Raw genomic sequence first — 24,325 nt, 5'->3', positions numbered from 1 at the left:
AATATATCAATCCCTCATTCCCCGTCTCTCTCACAGGTCCTATGTCTCTCTCACTCCTCTCCCGTCGCCTTGTGAATCTGTCGCTCGAATTTTCCGCTCCCGCCGGCGTTCATTCTTCGCCGCCCCAACCGCCGCCTCCGCCCCCACGGTGCCTCCTATTTCGCAAAAGTACCCCTGTATTTCCCCGTTACGTGCTTCTCCGCCACCACCAACATCGTTGCCACCGCTTCTATTTCTATGTATAGCAAAATCACTCGGATTCTAGGGTTTCTCTGCTCTGGACTCATCCTCGGCCCCGGTTAAATGCTACTATCCGGTGGTCTAGGGTTTGCGAGCGTCGTCTTCGCGCTGGTGATTCTCTGCCTCGTAGTCCGCCTGAATTGGAGGAAGACGGCGGCCAGGAACGAGGAAGTGATGAAGCTCCTGACAGTCGCCTCCGAGCAGGCCGCTGTGGCCGAGGTCGAGGCTTCCGCTGAGTACTGCTGGATGCCGGCGGTGAAGCCTTACCTCTGCGCCGTGTGCTTCTGCCCTACCACCACCCGATGTGCTCAGTGCAAGGCTGTTCGATACTGGTGCGCCGGTCTTGAGCCCTCAATTCAATTGGATGCACACAAGCACTTGTTTTGTTTTTATAACTGATTTTTATTTCAGCTTGTGCCCACGGCAACATTCATAAATATACAATGTCAGTCCGACAACTGAATTCCATAAAAAGGAACGGGATATTCTATCATTTGATGTTTTTCATATAGTCACTTTGCTAATTGGCTCCAAAGTTGGAAAGCCCATCTACCTAAAAGACAGGTTTTGAATTTGGAGTTCAGAACATATAATAATAATAATAATCAAATAACAGTTAAAGTGCGCCTTTAAGTATTTTGATGGATGTTCATGAAGTATGCAGTTATGTTGTATTGGATGCTGGTCCTTCTGCCTTTGAATGGTATCCCATCCGGTCTGCATTTTCATTTTTATTTTAAATTCCTTGTGTTCTCCATTTTTCATACATTAGAAATAATAGCCATTGCTTAATATATTGATATTTGTCTTCATGATTGCTGCAAACTGGGCTTTTGATTCCTAGACAATTGTGAGATTTTATTTTCCTCTTGAAACATTAAAGGGGTCTAAACTTAAGTGCGAGTGGGAGTGTGAGAGTGCCCTTTATGAAAATATGTAGGTAAATAGGCTTGAATTAGTTGTAGTTTTGTTCCCTCTCTGTAGAAGTTAAGTTTCTTCTTTTCTCTTCGCTGAATGTTTAAGTGAAACTTTACAAGGAAATGAATACCATCATTAGATACAAGAAAATAAAATGAACCAATGTGATTAGATAAAAGAAAATAAAAAACTTGTTATGGTAGTGATATATGGAATTTACGTCTTTGTTAACTATAAAAGATATGCATTGAATTTACTTCATGTTCAAATCTTTTTGTAGCATGGTGAAACAGTGACTTTGCAACAGATGCTATGCATGTCATGGGCTGCCTTTTTGGATGGCTGCAATTCCATATCAACCAATTGTTTTTCAAAATAGAATTTGTCTTCCACTGTGGATCGAAATGAATTTGCTGTCCTTAGGTTGGTGTGTTTTGTCAAGATTTTGATTCATCACTTGGCCCCAAAAAAAGATGTAAGAAATTATGGCATACTATGGCACATGGATTATAGCCGTGTTTGGAACAGTTTTTCTTTTTATTGCCATATGTTTTTTTTTTCCTAAGCCAAGAGGCTTACTGGCACAACAACAACCAAGGTTTTATCCCATTATGTGGGGTTGGCTATATGAATGCTTATTGGGAAAAAGGAAAAAAAAAAAAAAAAAAGGGTAAAAGCAAAAGATGAAATCTTGTCTATAGAAGGATCATAAATTCAGTAAGCCATGCAATTAGCAAGGGAATGTAATTCGTTTCAGAAATCTTTTAAAAATGTTCAAATGCGAAAAAAATATAATTTTTGAATACCTATTTGTCACGCTCCTAGGGTTGAGAATAGAATTTGGAAGAAACTGAGGGGGAAATCAGACAGAATGGAGGGGGAAACAGAACAGAAAGAGAGGGAGAACAGGGGAGAACGGGAAAAAGAAATGTAGAGAGAGAAAACAGAATTCAAATGATCATTTCATAAGCTCGTATTGTCTACTTCTTTAGCCTATTTATAGGCTATTACATCTCTTAAGTTAGTAACAAACTGAGAGTACAATACTACAACAGCCTAATGTACAACAAAGGAAAATACATGCAATAGAACAATTACTTATATAATCTTGGGGAATCCTTGGGGTCATGACACTATTGTGCACACCTAGGTCATTTGACCTTGGCCCTCAATGCAATTGCTTGACTCCCTTGACTCAGTTGCTGAACTTGGTACCTTGCTACAAGAGCCTTCACCTTTGACCCTCAATTTAGCTATGCAACTTTGTCTGTCAAATCAGAGTCACTTGGATTGGTTTACTTCGTCCAAACCCCTCCCCTCCTACTTCAAAGCCCTTGAGGATGGGCTTTGGAATGACCTTCCCTGTGGGGCTATTTGGGGTTTTGTTGTTTGGTGGCAAGAGATTAGATGCTTGTCATGGGCATTGTTCCTTTTTAAGGAACTTTGGCTCATGACTTCCAAAAAGCCCTGTTAAGGTTGCGTAAAAAATGTCTCTAGACCCTCACAAAGTGGGGAGCTTTGTGCACTGAGAATGCTCTTTTTAATATTGGGTTGTCAGCCAAGATTTTTTTGTATCATTGTCAAGGAATTTTGTCTTAGTTCTCACGGGGGTTAAATTCTTACCTTTTATAGGACTTTGGTAGGGTAGGCCACAAGTCCTTGATGGAACTGTCATTTCTAGCCAAGGTACATCCAGGAATTATTTCAGCAACTCTAAGCTGCCATTAGCAGTGGATTGTTTGATATACTTTTCAATGTGATTATATTGTGTCAAATATGCTGGTACTTCTAGTTAGCTATTATAGTCACAACATATTTTTCATGATTGTGACTTCTGAATCTATCCACAGAATTACTGGCTATGATGTAGGGGCTGTGCAGACACTGTAATGCTTGCTGAAAGTAGACTGTGATTAAACTACATATATTTGATTATCTCAAGTTTTCTTGCAATAATTTCTGTGAATATAATAGAGCATTAAGAGTTAGTAAAGCGTTATGAGGGTGAAGATTCTGGGCTCTGAATTAGCCAACAAGAATACGAAACTGTGGAGCTGTTGTGGGCTGAGTGTATCACCTAGACTTGCCATCCTCTGAAAATTTTTCTTTCCATTTCCGCTTTTAGTCATATGGGTTAAGTGTGTTTTTGATAATTTTCGTTCGTTGATTACTTTGTAGTTTTTGTTTTTCTTAACTCTTTACTGAATAATTTAATTTTTGATGTTACACTTGAGTCATTTCTCTGAAAAGAAAAAAGAAAAAAGAAAAAAGAAAAAAAGAAATGGAAGAAGATTCACTCTAATATGTTAAATATATTTATTGAAGGTTTTCATATTTTGCTATTTAGGAAATAAACTTCCAATGGCAAAGCTTGCTTGCTTTCAAGGACTATGAGTTACTTGTTTTAATCCAGTCTGTAGATGTCATAGTTTTTCTTGGAAATCTAAGATTATGATTGTCTGATTCAAAAATATGTGCCTTTCTTAATCGCTATAAATCTAAACAATATGTTGTTACTTATTATGGACTCAAGGGATCAATTTATTGTATTGTGTGAAGTCTGAGTTGTTCCTAGTCTTTGTAGCTTTTGAATGGCTTGCATGTTATGCCACTTCTTTATGGATGGGTATACATCTTGTATTTGAGGTGACTGTCTATTATATTTGCTTTTGTGGTGATTCTGAGGTTTGCCAGTTCTGTTAACCACTTAATTTACCCTTTGCATGTTCTAGTTCTGGTAAATGTCAAATAATTCATTGGAGACAAGGTCACAAGAATCAATGTAGGCCCTCATTTAAAACCCTGCAACCCAATGAGGGCAGTAATGTTTCTGAGAGAGCATATGCAGTAAACCAGGTTGAGCTATGTGGTAATGATTTTCAAATTAAAAGCAACCTCAATTTTTCTTCCATTACTCCATTGATGATGTATGTTTATGATGGAGTCACACATTGTGCAGACACAGATGCATATAATGGTTCTGCATCCTACAATACCTCATCAAATTTCATCTCTTCATCCACTACCGGAGGTGAATCATCTGTGGATGCTTCTAACTGTGAGTTTTCTGACTTAAGTATTCATTTAAGGTCAGAACTACATGCTCCTGATATAATTCAGACTAGTGCTAGTGTCAATGTTCAGAAATTATCCACCTTGCCACACTCGAATTCCATTGCTGATTTTGAGAATAGCATGCCATCTAGTAGTGAGGCAAAGGTGGTTAAATCCAGGCGTGGCCATGAAAAAGATCATCCCAAACTCAAAATTCCCAGAAAACAGACTTTGATACTTGATGGTGATCAGATAACAAGCCAGGGAAACAAAATGACCAATGGAGATACTTTATCAGAACACCCAGTAATGGACACTTCTAAGCAGAGGACCAAGCGGTCATCAAGGTCATATTCTAAGAGTGATGAGAGGAAAGGTGGTTCCCAGCTATTTGAGGGTAAAAAAGTTGGGTCAATGTCTTCTAGTGATTCTAGTGATCATCCTTCTGCAAGTACTGAACATTGTTCAGTTGTGAGTGTGAATTCAGCAAAATGTGGTACTTCTCATAATCTGCCTTCCAAAATTGGAAGCGTTCCGACAATGTTGTCTCCTGCAGGTAGAGGTTTGAGAAAATCCGTTCGTAAAGTTGTGCAACAGTTCACAGAGAAGCAGCAGCCAAATCCCGACTTTCCAAAGGTGAAGATGGATGCAGCCAGAAAGCAGAACTATGAGGTTTCTTTTGCCAATTATGATAAGTTATTCTTGAGTACTACATCTTGCCTCTGTTATGTTTATTCATTAATTTTCTTTTTCCTTTTCTGTTTCAACAGATAGTCTTTCCATACAAGCTGTTCATGCAGTTGTATTCTTGTGAAATGGTAGAACTAAAGCCCTTTGGCCTTGTGAACTGTGGGAACAGGTAATATAGAATGTTTCATCTCTCTCTTTTCCGCTCATAACAGCTGGAGATAATATTAGGGTTGCACATAATTTGGTTCAAACTGTTAAACCAAACTGGACCAGTAAGTTTGATTTGGTTTGAGGTCTTTTACCAAATGGTTTGTTCTGGATTTTTTTTAATAAAAATGGTTTACGGTTTGGTTTAGGTTTGTGAAACAAAAAACCATAAACCAAACTGTAAACCATATTATGCTATATATCATATAAAATCTAAAATTCTAAACTAGTTAAAAAGAGTAAAATATTGTCAAAGATTAAAGCAATGTAATGCAACACATATAGCAAAAAATACAAAACAATACATCTTAACTATTTTATTTGTGTTAACTGTTTTATTCTATTTTATTTCTATTGAACCAAACCAAACTACAATTTTATGGTTTGGTTTCACCAATAAAATGGTTTGGTTTGCTTGGGAATTTTTTCAATCTGTAATATATGGTTTGGTCTCAAAATTCTTTTAAACCAGACCAAACTGGACTTAGTACGCCCCTGGATAATATTTAATTACCAGGGCTTTAATGAACTTCCTATAAGTTGGCCTTCCAAGGGTTTCTTTTGCTCAGGTTCAAACTGTTTTAGTTCTTATCTTCACTCTGAAATGAAAGGCTTCTGAATTTCAACCTGCTATTTCACTCAATATCTTTTTCGGGTCAAATGAACAAAACCATTTCAAGTTTGAAGGTGTTTAGGACAGGTTTAGTTAGAACAGAGGGGTTTTTGATTGGGTTGTGAAAGTTTGATATCTCCAAGCTTGTTTGTCTATTTACACCAATCATAGCCTTGGCTTCAGTTTCCACTTCCAAAGAATAATTAGAAGTCCCAGACTTAATAATGTGGAAAAGAGAGAAAAACAATGTTGAACAAGATAGAAAATAGAGAAAACCCTTTTTAGGAGTAGAACTCTATATTAGGTTTAGCATTCTTTCATTGAAATTTATAGTAAGTTGTACAAAAATTAAGGCTACAATTAAAGCCTAAATAATAGTTAAACATCTAATCACATGCTAATTGACAAATCTTCTTTCCTTGATTTATGGCAAAGATACTTTCCTTGATTTATGGTCTTGATTCACGACACTTTCTCTCAAGCTAGTGAATAGACATTATCCATTCCTAGCTTGGCTATAATCTTGTGGAAGACAGGACTAGAGAGTCCTTTGGGTAGAACATCAGCTAGTTGAGATTCACTTGGTATATAGGGAGTACAAATAAGTTCTCTGTCTAGTTTCTCTTTAATAAAATGTCGATCAAGCTCAATGTGTTTTGTTCGGTCATACTGTACGGGATTGTGTGCAATGCTGATAGTAGACTTATTATCACAATAGAGTTTCATAGGGTTGTCCCACTTGAGTCCCAAGTCTTTAACAATAATTTTCAACCATAGCAACTCACATATACCTTGTGCCATTGCTTGAAATTTTGATTCTGTAGTCAACCTAGCCATAACAGTTTGCTTTTTACTCCTCCAAGTAACTAGATTTTCTCCCAAGAAAGTGCAATACGCTGTAGTAGACCTCCTATCAACCATTGAACTTGCATAATTTGAATCAGTGTAAGCCTCTAGGGTAAGTTTAGCCCTTTTTTTGAACAAAATTCCCTTTCCTAGGGTTCCTTTGAGGTAATGCAGAATTCTATAGACTGTTTCTATAGACTATTTGCAGGTGAAGCTCCTTGGGTTTGTGCATAAACTGACTTACTATACTCACTGCGTAGGCTATGTCTGGCCTTGTGTGAGGTAGATAAATCAACCTGCCAACTAATCTTTGATAGGCTTCTTTGTCGGTATCCTTGTCTCTCTCTACTTCTCCCAGTTTGTGATTAGGATTAATCGGGATGCTGGTTGGTTTGTGAGCCATATTTTTCCTATGTCCTTCAAAAGATCAAGAACATACTTGTGTTGAGATATGAATATCCCATGCCAGGATCGTGACATTTCAATACCTAGGAAATATTTTAAATTCCCTAGTTCCTCGATCTCAAATTCCTCAGCCAAACATCTGCCCAAGTTTTGTTTCTCATTTTCATCATTTTCTGTCACTATAATGTCATCAACATAAACAATAAGAGCTACGACAAAATTTGAACCTGAGTGTTTTATGAATAGAGGGTGGTCCCCTTGGCTCGGTTTGTAACCCATGACTTGCATTACTTTGAAAAATCTCCCTAACCAAGCTCTAGGTAACTATTTTAGGCCATACAGTGCCTTCTTGAGTCTAAACCTTAGTCCTAGGTCTGTTTTTGTTGAATCCTGGGGATATGTCCATATAAATTCCCTCCTCAAGGTCTCTACGTAAGAAAGCATTCTTCACATCAAACTATAATAAAGACCAATCAAAGTTAATTGCTAGGAATAAAAGAATTCTCACCGTGTTCATTTTGACTACTGGGGCAAAGGTTTCTTGGCATTCTATTCCATATGTTTATGTATAACCCTTAGCTACCAACCTAGCCTTGTATCTTTCAAGTGTCCCATCTGTTTGATACTTGATTGTGAAGACCCATTTGCACCCAACAGGTTTATTCCCTTTTGGTAAATCCACACTTTCCCATGTATTATTCCTCTCAAGAGCCTGCATTTCAACATTCATGGCATTCCTCCAATTTTCACAGTTTAAAGCCTCTGATAATGTGGTAGGAATGGATGCTATGTGTATGTTTGTAAGAAAGCTTATATGAGATGGAGAGCATCTTTTAAAGGATACAAAGTGATAGAGTGGATATAAGGGATGTTTTGTGCACTCTCTAATTCCTTTCCTTAGTGCCATAGGAAGGTCAATATCAGCCATTGAATTAGCATTAGAAGATGAGTCAATAGATGTTACCTCATTTCCAGGCATTGGAACTGATGATAGGTGTAGCCTTGGTTCGAGTTCTGGATTATTTCTTCTTGAGTAAATTTGGAGAAATTGTTTGTCAATGGTGGTCTTCTCCCCAGTAGTTTGGAGGGAGGATTTAGGTTCATGAGCTTGTGAGGTAGAGTCAAATGCAGGTTTGGGTAGTAGATCAAGGGAAGGTTCAAATGCAGGTTGTTTAAGTAGAGGTTTAGGAGCTGGAGTTGGCAGATAGTTAGGAAGGAGCAACTCATCCTTATCTTCCACGCTTGAGGTCCCCCTTTGAAAAGAAGGGTGAGTAAAATAGGGGTTCAGTTTCAACAAAGTTAACATTCACAGAAACCAACTATTTTTTAATCAGTGGATGATAGCATTTGTACCCTTTTTATGTAGAAGAATATCCTACAAAGACACACTTAAGAGCTCTAGGATCCAACTTCCCCCAATGAGGGTTGTGAATATGAACAAATGAAACACACCTGAATACCTTAGGACTAAGCTGATTTGTGGTAGAAAGAGCAGGATAGAAGTGGGATAAGATTGCCATTGGAGTTTGAAAATGTAACATTCGAGAGGGTAATCAGTTTATGACATGAGTGGCTGTGAGGATAGCTTCTCCCCAAAATTGTTTAGGCACATTTTTGTGAAACAACAATGCTCTATTAGTATCTAGGAGATGACTGTTCTTTCATTCTGCAATCCCGTTCTGTTGGGGGGTAAAAACTCACGGAATTCATGAATAACTCCCCGTTGAAGGAAATAGTGGGAAAGTGTTTGGTTGAAATAATCCCTAGCATTGTGTGACCGAAATCGTTTGATTTGTGCCCCAAATTGATTATGGATCATAGAAAATAAATTGGGAAGAATATCACTCACATCATATTTAGATTTAAGAAGAAAGACCCATGTAACCCTTATGCAATCATCAATGAATGAAACAAACTAGCGTGCCCCAGAAACATTTGGAATGGCACTATGAATCAATTCAAAAGAAGTAAGACATTTGTTATTACTAGTTGGAAAAACAACACGTCTATATTTAGCAAACTCACAGACATCGCAATGAAACTCTCTAATATCAAGGTTTTGAAACAACGAAGGGAACATGATTTTAAGAGTAGAAAAAACAGGATGTCCTAGCCAGTAATGATGCAGCCAAATAGTATCCTTGTGGGGTATATGTGGTTCTGAAAGACATGTTAAGGGTTGCTTCCATCTGCTAACATGTAATTTCTTAGATTTCTCAAGATAGTATAAGTATTTCTTAGCATGTCCAATCATCAGGCTTGAGTCCTTGTCCTGAAACCAACAACAAGACGAAAGAAAAAACACTATGCAATTAGTGTCATAGGATAGCTTGGATATGGAGATTAGGTTGGTGGACAGTTTAGGCACATGAAGGACATTTTTTAGGGTCAAGGGAGCGCTGATTTTGACCTTTCCTATTCCAGCTACTGTGATCAAAGAACCATTAGCTGTAGCAATTTTTTGATTGCTAGAACATGGTGAGTATAAGAGAAAAAACTGGGAGGAAGGAGTCATATGGTTTGTGGTTCCGGAGTCAATAATCCATGAGTCTTTAAGGGATGTATCAAAGGCATTTAAAGCATGGTGCCTCAAGGATACTTAAAAAGTACTGCAGCCTTTCAATCTCCTCTTTGTTGAATTCTTTTGGTTCATGTGACTGTTTTTCCTCTTTTGGAGTTGCCATATTAACTTGCCCCTGGCTCCTATGTTGATCTTGTCCACCTTTATTTCTCCATTCCTTACTTGGTGGCTTTCCTTGTAGCTTCCAGCACATCTCCCTAGTATGTCGTGATTTTTTGCAGAAGAAAGTACACCGCATATTTTCCTGGTTGTCATTGCGCATGGATTTGAGACCTGCTTTTCGATTTTATCCCGGCAATTGGTCCTTCTTAAACCCGCGATTTCCTCCTCCTTTTTCCACCATTGTTGAGGCCTCAACTGGTTTGGGGTCCAACATGACATCCCTCCTGCCTTCCTTAGCTATAATAATTGAAATCACTTCATTAAGTGAAGGTAAGTCATCATTGCTTAGGATTTGAACTCTCACTTGATCATACTCCACATTTAAGCTTGCAAGAAAATCATAGGTGCAGTTTTTGTCCATAAAAGCTTTCAAGGTGGCTGCATCATCACTGTTCTTCATCTCAATTACCTTGTAGTGATCCATTTCTTGCCATAGTCCCTTTAGGAAATTGGCATACTCGGTGGCAGTTTTGTTATCTTGCTTTGTTGTAGCTATTTTGGTCTTCAACTCGTAGATTTGGGCTGCATCCTTCACCTTTGAGTAAGTTTGTTGGATAGACTCCCAAATCTTCTTTTCTATTGACAAAAACATGTAGGTATCACTGATTTCGAGAGCCATGGAACTCCACAGCCATGCAATGATCATGGAATCTTCTTCATCCCATGCCGCATAGGCTGGATGTCCTTTCTTTGGTCCGGTTTCTATAATATGGTTAATGTTCCCTTTTCCTTTCAAAATTGTTCGAATCAAATGGGACCATTTAAGATAATTCTTTCCATCTGACCAATAGGTAGCATTGATTGGCTGCATTCTCCTGACGGCTGAAGCATCATGGGTGCCGGTGTTTCCCTTGTATCGTGAGAACTAGCTTCATCAGTGGTGGATGAGATCTCCAATTAATGGGAAGGGCCAGGGAAGAATGGGAAATAATGTACTATTGCAGTAATGAAGGCTGCTCGTGATGGCTATCAGTAGCAGTAGAAGAGTAGTCGACTATGAAGGCTCTGAAAGAAGAGTCCTAGGGTTTCTTAGGCTCTGATATCATGTGGAAAAGAGAGAAAAACAATGTTAAACAAAATAGAAAAGAGAGAAAACTCTTTTTAGGAGTAGAACTCTATATTAGGTCTAGCATTCTTCAATTGAAATTTATAGTAAGCTGTACAATAATTAATACTAAAATTAAGGCTACAATTAAGGCCTAAATAATAGCTAATCACATGCTAATTGACAAATCTTCTTTCCTTGATTTATGGCAAATATACTTTCCTTGATTTATGGTCTTGATTTACGACAAATAAGATACATTGTAACACCATTTAAATGTACATTGCAACAGAGCCTGGATTTTGTCTGCCTTATTAATATTATTTTTTGGGTGGGGGGAATGGGAAAATGATTCACTTTTGCTAAATTAGTACTAATATTTGGCCTTCATGCATGCTATAACTTATATCAAGGGTCTCTTTTCTGAAGATCAGGGGTGGGCATTGGCCTTGGACCTTTTTATCCTTGTATGTACATTAGTGATGGAGGATGTTGGAAGCAACCTCTAAAGAATTTTAAGAATTGTCTTAAAATTGGTTCTAAGGCCCAAGCATTCATTTTGGATGCTTTTATGAAGAAAAGCCCTCCTAGAGGCTTTGCTTAATTTTGATAATGTTTCCTAAAGTCTTTTTTGATAACTGTAATTATGTTAGGGTTTTATTTATCATATTTTCCTTATCTTGTTATTAATAGTTTTAGATTTTATTTAGTTTCCTAATAGGAAAAGGCTGTATTTCCATTTTTTTTGTTTGTTTCCTAATAGGAACGGATTTCTTAATCCTAGCAAGAGTAGGAATACTAGAACTCTATAAATGCTATTGTTATATCTCATTCCCATTAGCGAATGAATAATTTCAGTTTTCTCTAAGCGTGATGCTTCTTTGAATTGTGTGATGCAATTCTAACCCTAGGTGTGGTGCCTATGGGACCTTAAGATGCAATGCGTACAGAGGCTTATGAGGTTAGAAGGCTAGGAAGGTTGCTGAAGAAGTTAGGGTTTTGGTGTGTAACAGGTTGGTAGGCAATTTTAGGGTTTTGGGGGTTGAGCACATGACTATAAGTAGAGTTACGAAAATCAAAATTTGAAATTGACAGATTAGAAGAGAGAAGAGATTTTGTTGGCATCGCACCTAGAGTTCCATAGGCATCATACCTAGAGTTAGAACTGAGTCATACAATTCAATGAAAGCATCAATGCTTAGAGAAAAGTGAAATTCATTCATTCCCTAATGAGAGAGAGATTACAATAGTATTTATACAGTTCAGTAACCCTATTCTTACTAGGATTAGTTAATTTGTTCCTATTAGGAAACTAAATAAAATGGAAATCCTTCCCTTTGCTATTAGAAAACTAAAAAAAAATATATTAATAATAAGATTAGGAAAAGACTATAAATAAAACCCTAACATAATTAGAGTTGCCAAAAAGACTAGGAAACATTATCAAAATTAAGCAAAGCTTCTAGGAGGGCTTTTCTTCATAAAAAGCTTCCGAAATCAATGCTCAGGCCTTAGAATCAATTATAAGACACTTCTTAAAATTATTTAGAGATTACCTCCAATGTCCTCCATCACCAAGCTTTTCCTTTGCAGGCCTAATATCTCCATAATGATTTGTTGACAAATTATGATCCTTGTGCATTACTTTAGCAGTTGCAGTAGTTAACCGTTTTTCTTTTATTTCTTTTTCCCTTTTCTTTTATTTTTCCTGTACCCGTTAAAGCAAATACAGAATCAACTTCTGCATCAATGTGAAGTACATTGTATTCCAAGATTTAAAACTACTTCTATTGCCTATAATGTGACCTTAAACTGGATTTCCTGCAGCTGTTATGCTAATGCTGTGCTTCAGTGCCTTGTGTTTACTCGCCCTCTTACTTCTTATCTTCTCCAGGGGATCCATTCAAGATTATGTCAGTTTCTCTTCTTGATTCTATAGTGTTGACAACATGTGTAGTTTGTCTTTTATGAGGAATTTTTAAAAACACTACAACTTCTAAAAAAATTTAACAAAATACTACAGTTTCTAAACTAATTAACAAACTATTACACTTTATCCACCATGGCAATCCACACTGGGAGTGGGGCCAATGCATCAATTTTCACTGGGCAAAACTCGCTCCCCCGAGGAGCGAGTGTTTCAGACTTTGCAAAGCAGCCTTGTGCTGATAGTGAAGCTCGCTCCCATGGTCGAAGAAGTGTTGTAGCTCGTTAATTAGTTTGGAAATTGCAATATTTTGTTTATTTTTTTAAAATTGTATTATTTTTAAAAATTCCTGTCTTTTAAACCTCATTCTTTCTCATTTAAAATTTATTTCCCCAGGTCAAAAGGAAGAAGAGTGGTGTTTTGTCTGTGAATTTGAATGTCTACTTTTGAAAGGAATGGAAGGACAGTCTCCATTATACCCTATTGGAATATTGTCTCATATACAAAGGATAGGTAGCCAACTTGGTCCTGGTAGAGAAGAAGATGCTCATGAATTTTTGAGGTGGGATTTAAAGAGTGAGCTGAAGCTGATTAGATGGGATTCCTGTCATATTTTCCAAGATTTTATCTTTTTATGAATGTTTCAGTGTTATTGAGTTACTGAGATGGCAGGTATGCTATTGATACAATGCAATCTGTTTGCCTCAAGGAAGCGGGGATAGTGGGTCCATTGGCAGAAGAATCAACCCTAGTGGGCCTGACATTTGGGGGTTATCTTCATTCCAAGGTAAGTTGTTGTTTTTGATGGTTTATCAGTGCTTGCATATTGTAATAGGATTATTTTACAGATCTCCTGATGTCAGTGATAAATTTATAATATCCTGCTGTTTAAACACCTATACTGATGCTAAATTCATGATTCAAAATATCAGATAAAATGCATGAAGTGCCTAGGAAAATCTGAGCAGTCTGAGCGGATAATGGATCTTACTGTTGAGATAGATGGAGACATTGGAACTCTTGAAGAGGCTCTTGCACAATTCACAGCTACTGAAATTTTGGATGGGGAGAATAAGTATTGGTGCAGCAGGTTGGTTCAGTTAGTATGTTTTGTTGAAGTTGATTTTGTTTTTGGTTTCCACCCAAATTCAATATCCATGCACTATTCAGTATGTGTCCTTGTATGCAATCGCAATGCAATCAATTAGCCTGGCATAATATCTTTTAGGTCCTGTTTTTGCTTAACCCAGGAAGGATAAATATTATATATATATTTTTATTTCCTGTGATTCCTCAAATGGGTACCTGATGCAATTGGGGGGGTCACATTCACCTTGCTTTTGTGTCTGATGTAAAAAGTATGCTTTCATTCTGTTGCCATTAATTATGTTTTAGCATGCTTATTTTCTGTTTCTAAAGGCTCAAATTCTTTTTTCTTTATTAGATCATTTAAACCCGTAAAGTTCCATTTATGACAAGGAAAATCTGGAAAGTTTTGCAAAAGCATTTTTTTTCCTTTTATGTTGCTTTTACTTTTGTTATTCTGTTTTATCAACTGGAAGCTTTACTTAGTGCCTGTGGCGGAGCTATAAGTTTCACTGGAAGGGGCCCGATATTGAAAGACTTGGGAGTTAATTCCCCCCCCCCCCCCTCTGAAAACAGAAAAAGGTGAAATTCTCAGCTTCTTTTTGGGGGTGGGGGGTTTATTCATTTTCATTAGAAATTTTTGAACTTAAAGATGGTTTGATAAGTCGATTAAGAATTACAATGGTTTAATTGCCTGGATTAAATAAATAGAGACCATGCTGCTAGGTGGTCAAACAGTTCAAATCAAAATGGAACAAGCACCTGCGACTGAGGGGAATGGGAGAGTTGATCTTTTAGTCATCTGTCAAAAATAGTTGGTGACCCTTAAGCTTGGTGCCTTTTCCTACATGGGAAGTTTTGTTGTGGGCATCAATTTGCTAAGGTGATTTTGGCTTGGTGGAAGTTTTTTGGACTTGGGGAGGCGCGCAGGGGGCTGGGGAGGGGTGTTTGCCCCTGCTGGTGCTTTTTCCCAACAAATTAAAAAGAATAAAGAGCTAGGCATTATGAGAAAGTCCTCATCAGCGATTTCATCCTTTCTGCAGTCATATCCTGAATCTTCATGTCTTGAGGCATGCTTCTTACATAAGCATTCTTTGGCTGGTTCCTACCTGAACTTTTTTTTTTTTCTGTAAATCTTCTAAAAAGGGGTGCAACACGAGGACTTCCTAGAGGGTCATCCATCTTAGTACTGCTCTCGCCCAATCACACCTAATTTTGGAGTTCTGACGAGATCCGGTGCATTAGTGCTGGTATGATCGCACCCCTTCCTACCTGAACTTGAATGAGCACTCATCTAGGTTAGGTGCTCTGATGTATTGGACATGGATATGTCCTTTCCAATAACTTTATCTATCATTCTGTCTACGTGTTTGAGATACATGTCTACCTGGGTGGGCATCCTTGAGACACAGGATGGGGCAAATTATATTTGGAAAACTTTTAATGGATGGTCAGAAAGAAAAGTAAGACTTACATTGTTGCTTAACAAGGAATAGTGGAACTATTCAATTGTCTTCTTCATTCAACACTCCAACCTGAGACTTAGATCTGAGAAATGAAGACAAGAAAGGAAGTAGATGGAGGGGCAAATAGATGTAGCTCTATCAAGCAGACTTAGAGGTTTTAACCAATCTTGAAGAATGGCTTTAAGGGTGGTGGGAAGTAGGAGGAATAGCCGAATAGGAGAGGAGGAACTGAGACTTGTCCTTGATGGTGAACCTGCTTCAATCTTCACCATTTTTCTCTTCCCTTTCCCTTCTGTTCTGGTCATGTGCAAGTACTGTCTGTGTATATATGTGTAGGAAGTAGGAGATACTAATAGAAATTTCTGGACAAATAGTATCAATTCATTTGGCTTCAAAATGGAGCCAATTTAATTCATTGAAATCTTGTGCTATGCTGTTTTCACCTCCTCTCACCGGCATCCTTCTGTTTTCACTTTTTTTCTCAAAGTTGGTTTTCTACATATTTTGGGCCACATTTGGATGAGAATTGGACATAGTGTGTTACATTTCTCCTGGATCAACCTCTACCTAATTCTTGATAATCATGTGATGTAGACTGCTAGCAGAAGTATAATAAGAAACTTCACAAGAGGGGGCAAATTTGGAAGTTGTGAAATTTAAAAATTCAATGAAGAGCAAAGTTATTTTTAAACTTCTTTTGCAAAGAATCTGTTTGAAATAATGAATGATTCTTGAAATTGAGAGACTTGTTTTATTTGTATTTGTAGATGACAGTACTGTAAAGAAATGAAAATAGCAAGAACACAAAGGATTTAGAGGCATTCGGCCCAACCAAGCCTACATTCACTTCCTCTTAAGTTTCACGTTCAAGGATTTCCACTAATCATTAATAGGAGGTTTTAATTGTGCCCAAGTGATTTTCTAGGCTAATCACTTGAACCTATACAACTAAATGGTTTTCTCTTGGCTAACCACAAACCAACTTTCCAAGGTATAACAATAAGTTGATACAACAATGTGCATCAGTATCTCAAATATTAAGTATCAATCTTCCTAGAAGGTTTATGTTGAGTTGTATAAAGAAATGATTGCTATGTTTGTATATTGTACCTAGGGTTAGTTTATGTTAGGCTTGAGGCCCATGGTCTATTTAGTATTTGTATATATAGGTGTACTATCTATTAGTTTAATATACAGAAATTTCCTCGAACTAGGATTTTCTCTCTCTGTGTTATTAAGTTCACATGGTATCAGAGCCAATCCTAACCCAACCCTAGTTCTAGTTGCCGCTATCGCCACCATCGCCATCGCCGTTCGAGGAGTCAATGATCGTCACAGCCAACCATGCCGTCCGCTTCCTGTACTCGTCGAGCGCCTAAGAAGCCGAAGGGTCTCCCGCCAAATTTGAAACTGTCAGCCTTTCTGACCACTGTTTGCCTGAGCCACCACCGCCTTTGTGTCCGCGGGCCTCAAATCGGCCTAACCCTGGATCCCCGCCTCTAGTGTCGTCGCTATGCGCCCGTTAGAATTGTTTGCCGAGTGGTTTTTTGCTCCGATCTCTCTCTCTCTCTAGTGCTCCAATCGCAAAGTTGTCACCACCGTTGGACTTGTCTCACTCAGTTTGTCCCGATCTCAGTAGTTTTGTTGTTTGCTGTCGTCGGTGCTCCAACGAGCCTCTGTCGCTCTATTTCTATGTTGCTTTGATTAACCAGCCTTTCTTTTTGGCTTATCTTAACTCCTTTTGTCTCAGATCTTTTGATCTTGTGGGGCTCCCTTTGATGCAACAACATGTCTAGTACTAGTAATTCCGGATCCTTCTTCGGTATTCTGTCTCCCTCTCTAGCAATTGCTATTGAGAAGTTAATGGGCAGTTCCAATTATATCTCTTGGTCTAATGCTGTTGAACTGTGGTGTATGGGTTAAGGTTGGAAGGATCGTCTAACCACCGTCTGATGATGTGACCACAGATAGAATTGAGTGGATGAAAGCTGATGCTCTATTGCGCAGTCTCCTATGACAGTTGATTGATCCCTCTGTTCACCTAATCTATATCAACTATACCACGTGCTGTGAACTGAAGCTAAGGCTCTCTATACAAATGATATCCAATGCCTGTATTCAGTGGTGTCTAATTTGATTAACTTGAGACAACAAGGTTTGACTCTTCTCAATTTTCTTGGTCGAATGGCTTCTATTAAGGCTAAATATAACTCTCCTTTTACCTGCTGGTAAGATTGTTGTAGATGATCTTGCTTAGAGAGATAAGTTCTTCATGGTCTGTACTCTTGCTGCTATTGGTCTTGAGCTTGCTCTTATTCGTGATCAGATCTTTGTCAGTTCCATTGTCCCTACGATAGATGAAGTGTATTCCTGTCTTCTCCGGGTTTCCTATATTCCTACAATGACTACCTCTTCCATAGGTGATAATTCAGTTATGGCTTCCCAGGTTCAGAGTAGTGGCGAACATGGAGGAGATTGTTGTGGTAATCGGGGAAAACGCCCTAAGTGTAACTACTGTCACAAGTGGGGGCATACTAAGGACCAATGTTATAAGTTGCATGGCCGCCCTCGTGCTAATGTTGCTCATGTTGATGGTTTTCGGTCTGAGTCTTCTGATGGACAACCACAAAACTCTTTACTTCTCACTAGGGCTGACTATGAAGAATATCTCAAGTATAAGACATCAGAGGAGTCCTCATCCACAGTTGCCTCTATCGCCCACTTTGGTGACTCCACTGCCTATCTCGCTTAGTCATCCTCTTTAGGACCGTGGGTCCTGGACTCATGTGCTTCTAACCATATATTTAGTAATCTCTATCTATTCTCTCATTTGACTAGTTTTGCATGTTTTCCTTCGGTAACTTTAGCCAATGGTTTCAAAGCGTTTGCTAAAGTTGTTGGCACTGCCAAATGGATCTTCTCTACCTTTAGATTATGTCCTTTATCTTCCTCATTGTCCTTTTAATCTTATATCTATCAGTAAGCTTACACGTGTCTTAAATTGTTCTATCACCTTTGATGACAATTCTGTTACTATCCAGGATTGCGGTATGGGATGGATGATTGGCGCTGGATGTGAGTTGCAGGGTCTCTATCACCACAACATTCATGCTTCTCTTGTTGCTTGCTCGGTGACTGAGTCTCCTACTCTTCTCCACAACCATTTGGGACATCCTAGTTTGGCCAAGTTTTAGAAGACGGTTCCTAGTTTGTCTGGTTTGTCGTCTTTTCATTGTGAGTCTTGTCAACTTGGAAAACAATCTAGAACTTCTTTTCCAAAGCATGTCAATAATCGAGTTGTGCCCCCGTTTGCTTTAGTTCATTCCGATGTTTGGGGTTCTAGTTGGGTCGTGTATGTTTTGGGTTTTCAATACTTTATAATGTTCATCAATAATTATTCTCGTTGCACTTGATTATATTTAATGAAAAATCATTTTGAGTTATTCTCAATTTTTGAATCTTTTTGTATTGAAATCAAAACACAATTTCATACATCTGTTCAAGTATTGGCAGTGACAATGCCCTAGAATATTTTTGTGCCTCCTTTACTACATTTATGTCTTCTCAGGGGATCTTATATTAGTCGTCTTGTGCCTATACACCACAACAAAATGGAGTTGCTGAGTTTAAAAATAAACATTTGATTGAAACTTCTCGTACCCTTCTTTTACACCATCATGTTCCTTTTTGTTTTTGGGCTGATGCTATCCTCAATGCTTGCTACCTCATTAACATGATGCCTTTATCTCTGTTCTTTAGCACAAGATTCCTCACTCTCTCTTGTTTTCTGATCAACCATTATATGTTCTTTCTTCCTATGTCTTTGGTTGCACATGCTTTGTCCATAACATGTCTCTGGGTCAGGATAAATTGTCTGCTCGGTCTATCAAGTGCATTTTTCTTGGTTACTCTCGACTTCAAAAGGGTTATAAGTGTTGCTCTCCTAATACCCGACAGTATTTTCTATCTTCTAATGTTACATTCTTTGAGTCCTCTTTGTTCTACTATTTGCTCCTGTTCCGAGTGTCATCCCATTTTCGAGGCCTTACCTATTCCATATAGTCCTCCTGTTCTTGTTCTACTTGTTTCCCCTTCTGCCCCACTACAGGTTTATCATCGACGCTCTCAAACGCAGTCTCATGCTGGTCATGACGTTGTTATTGAGCATTCACTCACTTCTCCTGTTACACCATCGACACCTACTAACTCACATCTTGCTCCAACATCTCCACCTGTTGCGACCCTACCTCTTGAGGAACCATTTCCCATTGCCATTCAAAAAGGTACCCATTCTACTCACAATCCTATCCCATTTATAATTTTCTTAGTTATCACCGTTTGTCTTCCCTTTTTAGTGCTTTTGTTTCTTCCTTATCCTCTGTTTTTGTTCCCAAGATCGTTAGTGAGGCACTTTTTGATCCGGGGTAGTGACAAACAATGGTCAATGAGAATTGTACCTTGGGATTTGGTTCCATTACAACCCCCCTCCCCCCCTCTCGAAATCTCTTGTTGATTGTCGATGGATCTATACTGTCAAGGTTGGTCCTGATGGGCAGATTGATTAGCTTAAGGCCCGTTTGATTGCAAAGGGATACACTCAGGTTTATGGTCTTGATTATGGTGACACTTTTTTTCCATGTGGCTAAAATGTTCTATGGGCGTTTGTTTCTCTCCATTGCCACTATACGCCATTGACCGTTGTATCAACTGGACATAAAGAATGCATTTTTACATGGCAAGCTTTAGGAGGAGATTTATATGGAGCAACCTTTTGGGTTTGTTGCTTAGAGTCTGGTTTGGTTTGTAAACTTTGTCGCTCACTGTATGGGTTAAAACAGTCTTTGCGAGTCTAGTTTGATCAATAAATTTTGGCCAATACTTGTGATATTGGAAGGTACCACAGCATGGAATGAAAACTTTTTTTGGTTTGAAAAACATTAAGGTTGGACTTTTGCTTGATCTCTAAGAACGAAGGTTGTAGGGTTTGGTATGGGACTGAAGTCAAATATGTGGGGAGGGGTTATGATTGTTGGGGAATGATGATGCTCTTGTTATGAGAGTCAAAGATAGAATTAAGGGGATTGTGAATCTTTTTTAAGAATTGTGATCTTGTGGTTGGAAGGAGAAAATAATGTAAATCGACCTCAACTTCCTTATGAATTATCTAAGGTAAGCCTGCATGTCCGTGCCCATCACATATCTAAGTATCTAATTATGTTAACTAAAACAAGAAACAAGATTCAAATCATTCTGGAAAACAACTCTATTTCTCATGCCGATATGTTCTTTTTATGTATGTATGGTCTGGATGGAAGAGCGCTGAGATATGTGTTGGTTCTATACACATGGTTCTGATATTGGGTCCTGGTGATGGAGTTTTTTTGTTGGCAAGCCTCAGATAGGTAATGGGCTATAAATATTCACAACTCTCGGACTTTATCAAAGTTAACACAAGTACTCATGAAGAATTGTGTGCGCATCAGGTCCTGTCTGTGTGTGTTGTTTCTTTTTCATCGTTACTATCATCTTTTGGCTGATAGATGCTAGTCTTTGATTATGATCTGTGCCTTCTGGAACTATGTTTCTGCTTATTATTTATTGCTGTCTGGTATAAAATCTTCCTGTTTTTTTGTTTGGCCTAACCCACCTTTAGCTGCTTTCAAGTGTTTGGAGCCCATATTTACTTTCTTGTTTCTTTTGTTTTTGTTTTTTTCACTAGATGCCAGTCTTATGAGAGAGCCAAAAAGAGGTTGACAATAATGGAGGCACCTAACATCCTTACAATTGTTTTGAAGCGTTTTCAGGTACTTCTGGTTACAAATGTGGAAATTCCTTGATATATATCTTTGAATTTAATGCTTGTTCTTCATCTATGCTTGCAGTCTGGTAACTTTGAGAAGTTGAATAAATTGGTTCGATTCCCTGAGGTTTTGAACATGAGGCCGTATATGGGTGGAACAAGTGATAGATATCCTTCGTACTGTCTTTATGGAGTGGTAGTTCACTTGGACGTTATGAACTCTGCATTTTCTGGTCATTATGTGTGTTATGTTAAAAATTTTCAGGAGGAGTGGTTCAAGATTGACGATAGCAGTGTAAGTTGCTTATCTCAAATATATGCTTGGGTAATACTTTTATGCATGGCCACTGAGCCACTTGCATTTACATGGAGTCAAGTTACCTTTCAAATTTAAAAAAGTGGTGTTGAGTTGAGATTTTTGGTAATAATTACATTGGACCACTACACATCATCAGCTATACAAAAGGTCAATTATGAGCCTCTGAACACCCCAGTGGTGGGGGTGCTTAATTTTGTAAAATGTAAAACCTAGTCCAAATTAAATGGGAAACTTATTTAATCCTGTTTGTCTATATTTCAGAACTCATTTTAGGCCATATGAGAAGACACCCGAACTTTCATCTTCTTGGACTCAAATATCTTACTGGAGTCTGTTTGTCTTTCTAGGTTATTCCTGTGGAGTTGGAGATGGTTCGGTTAGAACGGGCATACATGCTCCTCTATGCAAGGTTAACACTTTTTATAATTCTGCTTTGTAAAAATTCTGATACCTGCAGATTGCTAACAGGAACTACATCTTCACTCTCTTACTTTAGGCACTCTCCTCGATTGCCATCTCCATTAAGAAGCCTTAGAGAGTCTTCCGAGGGGAAAATCAAGAGGGACTTTGAATCCATTCCTTCCAGCTATAATGGACGGAAAACCACTCGCAAGTCGAGAATTAACAGCACCATTCCAAGCATGAATCCTTCCGCGCAACAATTGAACCTTGGGGAGTTTCCTCACAGGATTAGCCCTGAAGTCCCTGTTGGCAATGAGTTCCCTGATCCATATGAGTGGAGATATCACTCAATTCACAGAGTCCCCCGAGTAGATTCATGGAGCGATAGTTCTTCCATTTTCAGCTGTTCAGATGCTGGTTCCTGTAGCACGGAGAGCACCAAGGACTCTTCAGGCGCTGAGGACATCTCCGGCTACATTTTTGGCGAAGTAACCCCAAGATGGTACTGCCATTATGGGGTTTCACCGGGCTTGGATGCGTCTTCATCTCTCATGTATAGGAGATCTGTTGTTGCAGATTCAAGTTTTCCAGAGAACTAGGGTTATGGTCTCCATTATGGCACATTTGTTAATGAAGCTGTTTGAGTATGGGGAGGCTATCTACAGCGGCCGTCGTTAGTCTGTCCTAACCTTTTCCTGTGCATTTTATTTATTTACCCTGATCAGAAGAGAAAATAGATAGCATGTAAATTGACTTTAGGTATTGATAATGTACCTTATTAGAAACTAATAATTTATTTTATAAATCTTGAAATTTTCCTTTGATGGGCAGGGGGTGACCTTGATTTTCCTCTTCTGCACGTTGCTATTTTTTTCTGAGTAGTACTAGGCAATCAGTGGAGAGAGATATTAGTCAAAAACCACAAGTATTCAAAGATATATAATGCTTGTATGTATGTAGAATGCTGTGGAAGCATATTCCACCTCAAACAATGACATGGTACAAAGAGACTCAGCAAATCCTTAAAACTGAAAGAGACCTCACACTTTCCTCTCAATACAATAATTAATACCAGAAGTCACTCAAAACACTCAAACCAGTAAAAATAAGGACAATTATAGAACCTCCCAATGCCACCAATACGCCACCAATCTGTGCAGGGAAAGATGAACGATGGTGGCGGCCGGTGGTGGTGTGCTGCGCCTAGCTGGATGGTGGTGGTGAGAGGAAAGGGATTGAAGGGATGGTTGCTGGGATGGTGGGCAGAGCAGCAGCAGTTGGCAATGGTGGTAGAGTCACCTTAGGAACAGTAGTGGGCAAGGTTGGCAAAGACGAAGGAATTTGGGTGGCCGGCAGAGGCGGCAAGAGTGTCGGCTTCGGCAGGGCTGGGGTGGCTGGGAGTGGTGGCAATGTGGCTTGGGGAATGGTTGGCATTGCGGGCAATGGAATTGGAGGCAATGCAACTTTAGGCAGAGACGGAATTGGAGGAAGAGGAACAGTTTGCAGGAGGCGGCGAGCTGCCAGGGCCGTGGGGAAGCTTGATGAAACTGACAATGCCAGGACTAGAGACACAAGCAGACAGCGATGAAAAGCAGCCATTCGTGGACAGGTATAAGAATATTCTCAGCTGCTCTGAATCAATTAATTATTGTGGATGATTGATAAAAATGCGTGCAGTGTGTATGAATTTATAGACCAAGATCGTTGAGAGGAGCAAAGAGGTTGGGGGGAAAAGACAACTCTGATGAGTTTGATGAGATGTGGTTGGGCGAAACAGCAGTGGTTTGTTCACCTTCCAAAAGACTCATATCTCTAATTAATACCATCGAGATGATATTATTATATATATGATGTTGGAGTGTTTTGAAGTGGCTTTCTGTGGAATAATTTAATTTCATATAGCTCAATTGTTCTGTTTTGCATATCGTGTCTCACTTCGACTTTTGAGGTTTCGACTAGGTTATATGCAGGTTGCATGTTCTGTGGCAATTAAAGTGGTTGAGATAACTTAAGTCCATCCTCAGTCCACAAACTTTGGAAGGTGAACAAACCAACCACAACTCCCTCTTTCTCAGGTCGCGCCCAACCACATTTCATCAAATCAAACTGATCGGTTTGGTCTTTCCAAATCAGTGAATACCCTTCCATGAACACCCCCACCCCTTTTCTTCAACCCAGAAGAAAATTCCTTCTTCTGGGCCAAACAAAACAACCCACGTCCAGAGCATTATTAATCCCAGACCATATAGCTCTTTTATGAAGTCTTCTTCTATTAATTAGTACTACCAGACATTAATGGCTACCTTTCACCGCGCCACTTCCTTCTATTCTCTAGTTCTACAGGTTGTTAGTCTTAACATTTTCCGACGTCCGCACCACCATACTCTATATCTTCTTAGAAAGACAGACTCCGGTCAGATATTTGAGTCCAAGATGGAAGTTTAGGTGCCTTCTCATATGGCCTAAAATGAGTTATGAAATATAGACAAACGTGATTAAATAAGTTTGGCTAAAGTAATACCCAGCCCCCTCACCTTTCACCATTAAACCATTTTGCCCCCTTA

The 24,325-nt window shown here is 38.8% G+C and overlaps 2 protein-coding genes and 1 pseudogene across 4 annotated transcripts; 1 reads left to right on the top strand and 2 right to left on the bottom strand.

Annotated features, from left to right (window-relative positions):
- Positions 1-22,585, top strand: LOC127803779 (ubiquitin carboxyl-terminal hydrolase 17-like). 3 transcript variants are annotated; one of them, XM_052340257.1, is made up of 13 exons: positions 1-572; positions 3,891-4,014; positions 4,118-4,216; positions 4,303-4,884; positions 4,983-5,071; positions 12,589-12,674; positions 13,085-13,250; positions 13,361-13,475; positions 13,621-13,778; positions 20,960-21,044; positions 21,123-21,335; positions 21,707-21,768; positions 21,856-22,585. In XM_052340257.1, the coding sequence occupies exons 1-13, from the start codon at positions 304-306 to the stop codon at positions 22,358-22,360; spliced, it is 2,553 nt and encodes an 850-aa protein (XP_052196217.1). In that variant the 5' UTR covers positions 1-303; the 3' UTR covers positions 22,361-22,585. The 3 variants fall into 3 exon arrangements, with proteins under 3 accessions (XP_052196217.1, XP_052196216.1, XP_052196218.1); XM_052340258.1 differs by having other exon boundaries at positions 3-572; positions 3,891-4,027; positions 4,769-4,884; XM_052340256.1 differs by having other exon boundaries at positions 3,891-4,027; positions 4,118-4,884.
- On the bottom strand, positions 14,920-15,038 carry LOC127805330 (5S ribosomal RNA; annotated as a pseudogene).
- Positions 22,586-22,687: 102 nt separating the features above from the next.
- LOC127803780 (proline-rich receptor-like protein kinase PERK2) lies at positions 22,688-23,430 on the bottom strand. Its single transcript, XM_052340259.1, has one exon. The coding sequence runs from the start codon at positions 23,358-23,360 to the stop codon at positions 22,965-22,967; it is 396 nt and encodes a 131-aa protein (XP_052196219.1). The 5' UTR covers positions 23,361-23,430; the 3' UTR covers positions 22,688-22,964.
- Positions 23,431-24,325: the final 895 nt, after the last annotated feature.

Source organism: Diospyros lotus, chromosome 6, assembly GCF_014633365.1.
Source record: "Diospyros lotus cultivar Yz01 chromosome 6, ASM1463336v1, whole genome shotgun sequence".
Taxonomy (NCBI): domain Eukaryota; kingdom Viridiplantae; phylum Streptophyta; class Magnoliopsida; order Ericales; family Ebenaceae; genus Diospyros; species Diospyros lotus.
Note: the sequence above shows the minus strand (reverse complement) of the source record. Positions and strands in the feature narration are given on the sequence as shown.

Bases quoted from the DNA above. Each gene is read 5' to 3' on its own strand.
- LOC127803779 (XM_052340256.1), top strand. From the start codon at position 304: ATGCTACTATCCGGTGGTCTAGGGTTTGCGAGCGTCGTCTTCGCGCTG. The intron at 21,045-21,122 runs GTACTTCTGGTT...CTATGCTTGCAG, and splicing joins TTGTTTTGAAGCGTTTTCAG to TCTGGTAACTTTGAGAAGTT. The intron at 21,769-21,855 runs GTTAACACTTTT...CTCTTACTTTAG, and splicing joins TACATGCTCCTCTATGCAAG to GCACTCTCCTCGATTGCCAT.
- LOC127803780 (XM_052340259.1), bottom strand. From the start codon at position 23,360: ATGGCTGCTTTTCATCGCTGTCTGCTTGTGTCTCTAGTCCTGGCATTG.